The sequence below is a fragment of the Limulus polyphemus genome, unplaced genomic scaffold (genome assembly GCF_000517525.1).
Source record: "Limulus polyphemus unplaced genomic scaffold, Limulus_polyphemus-2.1.2 Scaffold47, whole genome shotgun sequence".
NCBI lineage: Eukaryota > Metazoa > Arthropoda > Merostomata > Xiphosura > Limulidae > Limulus > Limulus polyphemus.
The window spans coordinates 453795-463869 of record NW_013665657.1 but is presented as its reverse complement, the minus strand read 5'-3'; the positions used below and the strand labels follow the sequence as shown (position 1 = coordinate 463869).

Genomic DNA, 10075 nt, shown 5'->3' with positions numbered 1-10075 from the left:
GCCTATTATATATATATATATATATATATATGTTTCTGCAAAATTTTTTGGAACATTAAATTTGAAAGTAATATTGAATCTCATCCTTAGCACCTGAGTGAGTAAAATTCTTTGTTAAATAGTGTTCGTCGCCACCTTTTAGAGTGTATTTTATGATAGAGGATTTAATCTGTGGCCTCATGACGGCTAAAGGAACAGAAAATATTATCTTATCTCAACATCCTATTGTTCTGAGATCCACTTAACAGTTCTTTGAAAAACTAAAGATCTTGTAAGAGAGACAAAATTTTCAACAGGCTGTTGCAGTCTTTAAATATTGTCTTTTTGTGAACTCTATTTTCGTTTGTCAAAAACACCTACACATAATACGTGATTCAAGCAGCATATTTTGTTTTTTACAGGACTATTCCTTCCGTTGTAGCTTTCAGTGCTAGACTGCTATGTGACAAAATCCCTGGACTAACACGTGGTCAGCGACGAATCTGTTTTCAAGATCCAGACCTACTGATTACTATTGGAAACGGTATTAGAAAAGGCATTAATGAATGCCAGCGTCAGTTTCAGGGCCACAGATGGAACTGTACCAGCATAGGTAGCAACACTGTGTTCGGTCATGTGATTGTGATAGGTAAGAATAACTGATGTATTCAACTTGAAAACCACAACTAACATGAATATTAGGTTAAGGTAAATCTTTAGAATGGACACTTAAGACATACGTTAGCTCTTGCAGTCTAATGAGAAAAAGAAAAAACAAACACACGAAAAGTCCGTGACAGGGATTTAGTTTTAAAGGAAAGAAATTTTCCAAACTAGTGTGTTCAGGGATATTAGTATCCCCCTTCGCCCCGCTCGCAATAAATTATTTGTTAAATTTGTGAATTGAATAAATGTAGTTAGAGAGACTGATCAGCTATTGCTTTATGGTGGATTTGAAGTCTTGAGATTGAAGAAATGTCTGGAGGCAGAGCAAAGGTCAAGGCCGATGACGTCGGTGAAGAGAAGAAGCAAGGCGACAAACTTTCGACAAAGCACGTGATAACAAACTTCCCGTAATCAGGGTTACCGGGTGGTTGGGATCTGTAAACCCAAGTGTCGTAGAATTTGATTGGGGGGGGGCGGAAGTACCCCGAGAAAACCCACTATAACATGACAGGCGCCGAATTATCCTACGTGTCCTGTGTCCAAGCTGAAATGATAAAACAACACGAATGGGTTAAAAACAACTGATCTCTATGTGTACTGTTTGAATGTATTTATGTTAATTTGGAGGCTAAGTACTTGTTGTTTGGGAAACTGTTTTCAGTGAGGCGCTTGTAATAGAATGAAGGGCTGTCGTTAGAGTTTCTTGTTTCTGCTTTTCTATAGTAGTTAAAAGCAATAGTTGTTAATCTTTCGTTAATTGAATGTATGTTTCATGTTTTGTGTAAATAACTAGTAGGTGTAAATTTAGGGATAATTTTGTAGAAGTTATAACTTATTACTTATTCTACTGGACATATTAAAAGTGACTTGGCACCCGTACTCTATCAATGAGCGAATATAGACTGAGTATATCTTGATGATGGTGAATGAGTTGCAACCTTTGTTTTTTTACTGCAATTAGTCTTAAGTGTGCGATTCATTTGCTGATGGATTAGTTTATGTTTGTGAAATGTTCAGCCTATGTAAGGCGGTAATCGAAGGTGACACCTAGAAAATTGGCCGAGGGGCATAATCTTATATCAGTATTATTTAGTCTTAGTTTAACTTTTTTTTTTTTGAAATGTTTATTAAGACTTCGTCGAAACATAATGCTAGTCGTTTTAATTGGATTAACTTCCATTCTCCTGTCATTGCACCATTTTACTATAGTGTCAAGGTATTTTTGTACCGTATCTGCTGCTATTAGAAGGTTTCGTGAAACGCTCCAAACAGCAATATCGTCTGAAACTTATGAAAAATAGGTGTACGTTAAATCCGGGAAGGGTATATTATTAACAAAGATAATGAAAAAAAAGAGGTGAGAGGACAGAGCGTTGAGGGATTCCGGCAGTAATGTTTGATTTTGATATGGTTTTATTACCTTTGACTGTTGCTGTACGGTTACTCAGGAAGTTGGATAACCATCTAATTATTGTTTTGTTCACTTTAATGTTTGGAAGGCAGTATCTAATGGCGTTATGCCACACAGAGTCAAAAGATTTACTTACGTCTAAAAAAATGGCTAAGGTTGGCTGATTGTTGTTAAATCACTTGTAAATCGATTCATTTAATCTGGTTAAGTGATCTACTATCTGTCTACCTTTGCGGGAAGAGTTTTGAATATTTGTTATTTTCGCAGTAAAGAAGTAATCTGTGGGATATGATGCGTTCGAGTAATTTGCCTAAGCAACTTAGGAGGCTAATAGGTCTGAAATTATCGGGGTTTGAGTTATTTGATGTTGGTTTAGGAATAACTGTGATGGTGGCTTTTTTTTTTCACGTATCCGGGTAGCAGCCTGATAAAAACTATAGATTCATAATATTGAGTAAGTGAAGGAGTACGTTGCTTGCTTTCTGTTGAATAAGTCTGGAGTATAGGAAATTTCGGAGTGAATAATTCTGGTTTGGTCGCCATATGGGAGTCCACTGTTTGTTTATGGGGTTGATTGAGAATCTGTATCAGAGAAAAAATGTGTGTAGTAGTCAGCTAGAAGATTTCCTTTTTGACTGTCCGTTTTTGCTGTTATATTGTTATATTTAATGTAGTGAAATAGCTTATTGTTGTTTTTCTCAGACGCTAAAGATTTAATTTTTTCCAAAATTATTTTGGTTGTTTTTTACTGTTATCTGATGTGTTGCAGAATTGTAACCAATTGTCGTTTTTTAGAATTTTTATGTTTCTCTTTATTAAGACATGTTTTCTATTAATTTGCGGTTAAAGTGATGAGTCACGTGACGCCATGAAACTTCTTCGACGTCTTCGTTCGAGGATTAGTTTGCAATGTAGAGTGTAAAACATATAGCATAACTACATGGTCTAACAGAGTACAGTATTCGTAAGCTATTAGCAATGTTAATGTTTATAAGTCTACTTACCTTAGGCCTCACATTAGTTAAGCCTTTATTAAGTATGGCCTATATTCGATAAAAAGAAATAAATTAACACTGTATCTTTTGTACGTTTTTTACTTTGGTTTAGTTAAGGCTAAGCTTTATCGTACTCAATACTATCAATAAATAAACTTATAATATTATTCTACGACCTAAGGTTAGCCCTTTTTAAAAACTGCAATAAATAATTGTTGTTGTGTGAAATATATATTCTAAAGTATATTTACATCTGTCTTTTGTTTATATCCGTATTAAAGTGTGCGCGCATTTTTAGGACAGACAAAAACTGAGTATTATTACAATAGATAAGAGAAAGATAAAATATTTTTATCATATAAAAAAATCTAGCTACCTTCTACGTTGCGTTCCTTATAAATATGTACATTTGTAAATTAAAAAAATAGCAAGCTCATGGAAAAATCTCTAAGTTAAGATATTTAATATTTTTTTGCAACTTCATTTACATTGTTTACTAATATGTCAAATCTGAGTAGGAGCATCGTTAGGCTATTACAAAACAGTGTATTTGCTCGGTGCGGGTTCAATAGTAACTTGAAGGTCTCGGCTTTATCGATCAATTGTATGGTGATATTATATCTAGAAACTTAAAACAAGGCCCTTAAATGTCATTATAAGAGTTTAAGAAACGTTAACAACAGTGTTAAGTCAATATAAAAAATAAATTATATAACTATTCACCAAATGTAGATTATATGTTGTTGACGGTGCCTGTGACAATCGTCTAAAGTTGAGAAGAATTATCTGAGTTGCAAGAGAGTCTAAATTGCCTGGCAGAGATCTCGATTGAACTTGAGACTTGTCTGAAGCTAATCAATTCAGATGTTATACAATACTTTGCTGCAACTAGAGCATGAAAAGCTGTTTTCTGAGTTGTTACATTACAATAACAATGCTGTTTTAAAACCATTATAATTGTTTGGTGCCATTTATTGTTGTGTTATACATAGCTTGTCATTTTATCAGCTATTTTAAATAATAAATATGCGAACGTGCCTTACTTAACTTTTACGTGGACTTGTCGCCAGATTAATAAGTAGTATTTAGTATGATTGTATAGTAAAGTGTATGGGGTCCTAAACAAGACCTTGCACGGGCCACAAAAAGAGGTAAACCTCGACGCTGAATCCGAGGAGTTTGCATTGGTTCAAGCACAAAATCAATCACAATTACTGTCTTTCTAATCCCAACATCTGTTCCTTTCGCTCCCTCTATCTAAAGCCTACAGTAGTCCAATTTACCCTGGACACTAAAAATGGAGAAAACATACAAATCATAGCAAATGCCATTTAATACCTCATCTAGGGCATTTTGAATCAGTACGAATACGTTCCCTATGCATTTGAAACTCACATTGCACTCGCACATCACATTATTTTCAGCAGCAATACCACATGATGGTGGGAAGGCAAATCACAGACGCTTAAATCGAATTTTCCTGTAAGGCCCATATTGTTTCAGTAAACGTATCACCGACAGAGGTTTTATCCTGATGTTTCACTCCGGTATCTAGTTACCCACATAGTATCTACGACTTGTCACAAAAGGCTAAAAATGAACAACTAAACCTAAACAGCTGAAGAGTATTCTGTTTAGTTATGATGTGATTTCATTTCATCTGCCTATACCCATTGAAGAAACGATGACAGCTATTATTGAACTCGTAACAGAAAAGCCATATACTATTGACCTTCTAGAATTATTGATTAATTTAATTTCATATTCTGTTTAATAGTTATTTCCCATTTGGAACTGATATTTACAAATAAGCTCAAGGAATCGCCGTGGGTAATGAGGTTGCTGTAGTTGTTTCTGTTGTTTCATTGCACTTTCTTAAAGAAAAAGAAAGAAGAGAGCCCTATCTGACTAGAAATGTCCTCCGTTAATTAAGTTTCCGGACTTACAATGCTAAAATCCAGGATTCGATGTCCCGTGGTAGCAGTGGCGTGCAGAGGTTCTATAATGCCCGGGGCTTTGTACCTAAGACCTTGGGGAAGGGCGGAAAGGGTTCTACTATTCGATTCGACTCTTTGCTTTGGATGCCCTCCTGATATGGATGCCCGGGGCCCCGGCACCTTTCGCCCCCCCCCCTCTGCACGCTATTGCGTGGTAGACAGAGCACAGATAACCCACTTTGCAGCTTTAAGCTAAAAAAAACAATGTTAACAGCAACAACTGATTAGAGACTGAAATGTGGAATCGCTACATAGAGGACATATTGGTAGTTGTAACCATGGGATTAACACTTAATCGAATTAAACGGTTGTATCAACAAGCTACAGGCCAAAATTAGAGATTCCTCTCGAAACCTTACACATCACACTCAAATTTGGTTCCTTGGGAATCCTGCTAGCATTTTAAGATGGTAAAATGATTACATCTTTCCACAGGAAACTAAAATGGAGCTGATATTTTGTTGTCTCAGACCCTCCCTCAGTACAGAAAGGAATGATTACTGGACATCTGTTTAGGTCATGGCCAGATGGATAAGGCGCTCGACTCGCAATCTGAGGGTCGCGGGTTCGAATCCCCGTCCCACCAAACATGCACGCCCTTTCAGCCGTGGGGGTGTTATAATGTGACGGCCAATCCCACTATTCGTTAGTAAAAGAGTAGCCCAAGAGTTGGTGGTGGGTGGTGATGACTAGCTGCCTTTCCTCTAGTCTTAAACTGCTAAATTAGGGACGGCTAGCGCAGATAGCCCTCGTGTAGCTTTGCTTATGCATATGCTTAGAATACACAGATCGTGCTCTTTCACTAAAACGAATAGGTTAGAAAATTCATTCTATACAACAACTACCCGAGTACGTACATAACATACATTTTCAACGATTGGAAAAGGGTAACAGATACAGCGGGAAAACACACTAAATAAATAATAAAAAAACAGAACCAGAGTGTACAAGGGTTATCCAACTAAATCGCTAACAGCAATGAACTGAAAAAAAAGCAATTACGGAAAGCTGTGAAAAAGTCCGGTGTCCTAATTAGTCATACAGAAACTAGGTTTAACACTAAAACAAACTATTACTAGATCTGCTTTCATGACCAATACACACTGCACAATTATAATGTTTCTGTTGACTCTTTAAATATGAAGGAAAATGTTTGACATATAATGTCATATACTAATTAGAATGCATCACATGTATGGCCACCTATGTTGGAGAAACTGGAAAATACTTCCATGAATGCACCAACGAATATATCTGGGAATGATATCGGAGGTTGAAAAATGCGCACTTGCTGAACACTATGTCTTGAACTATGGATACATCAAAAAAATTACCGAATAATATTTTAAATTCTTAATAAAGTCGACGATTTCTTAGATCGGAAAAAGTCACTTATCTATATAATAATATAAACCACTAATTAATACAGTTAATGGATGATCCCTTCTCTTAAACTTAATCAGATATTAGTTAAATTGTTGACTCAGGATATTAGTAACAAACGTTAACTTGTAGGTAATAACTTACACATTATTTAATGCTATTTTACTTTTCCATTAAAGTCGTTTCTCTTACTACGTAGGATATTTCTTTGTTGAACATTAATGATTATATTATACTGTTTACGTATATGCCACGAACCTTTGTAATAAAGGATGTTTTATATACCCTTACACCAGTATTTAAAAAATACTTTTGTTTTTTTTACTTCCAAGATGATCCAACAGCAACTGAATTGGATTTAGGAGTTGTTCATGTAATGTCTTGCCCCCCCCCCCCCCAGTGGCACAGTGGTATGTCTGCGGACTTACAACGCTAGAATCCGGGTTTCGATACACGTGGTGGGCAGAGAAAAGATAGCCCATTGTGTAGCTTTGTGCTTAATTACGAACAAACAAACAATGTAATGTCTTAAACATCCGCTCTTTTAGAAGTTAACAATGTACTACTCCTCAATCCCCCCTATCTCCTCCCAATACTCAGAAAGCTGGTTCAGAACTTCAGTCTTAGAGTGAACAATGTAACATTAGCTTAATGATATTTTGTTAAATGACCTTTAGAGCAAGTCGTACTTAGTTTAATAGAGAAAAAGCCCACCCTGGGTCCTGTACACACGCTGATAATTATATCGCTAAGATAATTCAAAAAAGCCGCAAGGAGGTTGATGTTGATAATAGTAATAGTTTTTGATGAGAGATCCGAAAATTCAATTTACCGAAATTATCATTAGGCCTATTTCAAAACGAAATTTATCTTCCTGTTTATATCGCTTTCTTTTCTCATTTTATAATCGTTAACATTAACTTTCAATCAAATCAAGCTATTTGATCATATCAAAACTAAAAACCAACTGTTTTTATTTATAAAGATTAGAAATAATTATTTCACAAGTTGTGTTGTAAACCCAATAATATTTCACAGGGTTCGGTCAACTCATGAAATATACTGAGCTAACAATTCAATATCTTCTATGATAAAAATATAGTAATAAATAAATTAAATATATATATATATATACTGAATGTTCTCACCTGTGTTGTCAATAAAAATAAGATCAAAAACAATAGTCTATCAGGCAGGCAGTAGCACTGCCTAAGTAGGGATGGCTCGGATTGTTCATCGAAATGGTATTTTAATATCTTCTCAACATGTCATCAGAACTTTACAATACCATATAGTGTTTCTTTTCATAACAATATCTACGTAATGACTGAGTCACAAGTTCTGGGAATGTTTGAATTTCTCGTTCTTCTTTCTTCTGCTTCTTTTTTATTACATGATAACTCAAAAAACCAAAACAATGGTGTTAACCAATTTCACTGGGGCGACATAGTTTCAAATGGAGTATCCGCTTTTATAAGTATTGGTAATAACTAGTACTAATTGAAAAATCATAATTCTAGTGTAGACGATGTTATCATTAGCCCTTGAAGTTAGCTTTTGAACAGAAATTTGGTGTTACTTTAAAAGCTTAAGCTGTACTTAAGTACAGAGTGAAATAGGAATTACCAGCCAATAATAGATAAACAATAAATATTACAGTTGGAACCTCATTGTATTTAGAACTTGGTTGTAAATACAACCTTCCTATGTCTATTGAAACACTGCATTTAAAAATACAAGCAAACAAGTAAAGAAAAACTTTTCAAAAACTGAAATAAATGTAGGGATGGCTGATATCAATCTTTCAAAAACAATGCAAACAAGATAGTGGGGATGGCATCATCCCTACTTAATAATTAGGCAATATTGCATCATCCACGAAACACTATTTGCACTTAAATACATTAGGTCCTCAAAACAGATGATGATTCTGAAGAAAAGTGTAAAACAAATTGGGTGATGTAATATATTTTTCCACCATTGTATTTTTTCCGCATCCATCACACGTTCGACGAATATCAATACTTTCCCACATTTCATTATTCCTTATTCGAGTTGACCGTGTAGTAATTTAGAAAACTATTTTTAATGTTTTGTCAGAATATAAAAATGTAATATTCTTTTTCGCTAATTGTCAAAATAAAAGGCTTTTACTTATATTTCTTAATAGTATAAATATATACTATGTTGTTGTTGAGCTTAGGGTTCTTCTACAGTAGGTGTCTGTGATCTGTTAGCAACAAATTCAATGATAAATTCCCCCCAGTAGAACAACGGTATGTCTGCGGACTTACAACGCTAGAAACCGGGTTTCGATACCCGTTGTGGACAGAGCACAGATAGCCCATTGTGTAGCTTTGTCCTTAATTCCAAAAACAAAAACAACAACAACAACGATAAATAAACAGCACGCACTTCACTTGTTTTCAAATTTACAAATTCTTCGAACTATTGAGATTATAGGCATATCATAAACACTATATGTATAGTATTCTTCTTATTGTCAAAAGTTCACTCAGGCCTATTCAATTACTTTAGAATTTCAGTTGACAAGCTGAATTATCTTCTCTATTACTATCGCACTAGTATTCTGTGTGTAATTCACTTACAGTTGTGGTGCGAGTTACCGTAATCGTTTGGTCTTCTTTTTTTTAAATATCCTCTGTTTCTTTCGTCAACGTGCAATCAGGTTGATTCATTTACTTTAGAACCACGCTTTGACGGAATAATTCTTCTTATCTCTTGTTAGTTTTACTCTAACATATTAAACGTTAGTCCTATGTCAATCGTTAGGCCTATCATTTGTATGGTAGTTAACTTCACACCGAACTTTTCCTTGCCCTGTAACTTTACTCTTTTTTTGCTATTATCTGTCTGCTGTTTTTGCTCGTCTCACACTATTTATATCTTTATCACTTTTTCGTCTGCCCGCCTTCTATATTCTCGACGTCAATGTATTGCACGTGACGTTTGAAAGTCTCAACATCAATGAATTATTAACAAAACTTCCTACAATCGTCTGCTTTTAACTCTCATTATAACAAAAACTAAACAATAATAAAATATTCATTCATAAAAATAAATTAATCAATAATATCTAAACTAAACTGTCTTTTATATCATGACATAAACCCTTCTTCAAGATAACTATTTACAATATTATTTTACTCTATACAAAGAATGTCCTTAGTTCACCCACAAAATGTGCTCATACAGTCTGCTCCAACATTTGCAGTCCCTTTGATAGTTTCAATGCAGGACCTGTAGTTCTGAAGGTACAATGCTAACCTCATGATCCTCGCATGTCGATCTTGCATCTCTGAACGTATGCAAGTGGTTGATGGTCTGTCTGGATGATGAACTTCTTCCAATATAGATAGTTCTGGAACTTTCGAATGGCAAATATGATGGCCAGACACTCTCGTTCAATCATGGAGTAGATCTTCTCACTATTTAAGATATTTTTACTTATATACACTTAGTGGTCACAAGTAAATAGACACCTAATTTTTCGTCATTTAACAGATTTATGCTAACTAATTTGTGTTCACAGAGCACTATATAAATGAAAATGATCCGCACACTAATTATCTTGTGCTACAACATTCCTAGAACTCAAGGTTCTCTCGAATTGTCAGATTTTG

The 10075-nt window shown here is 34.9% G+C and overlaps 1 protein-coding gene across 1 annotated transcript in view; it reads left to right on the top strand.

Annotated features, from left to right (window-relative positions):
* Positions 1 to 10075, top strand: part of LOC106462617 (protein Wnt-7b-like) — a 61942-nt gene that overhangs the window by 40826 nt on the left and 11041 nt on the right. The window contains exon 3 of the mRNA XM_013922563.1: positions 402 to 628. Within this exon, the coding sequence (XP_013778017.1) occupies positions 402 to 628 (227 nt within the window). The remainder of the gene's footprint in view (positions 1 to 401; positions 629 to 10075) is intronic.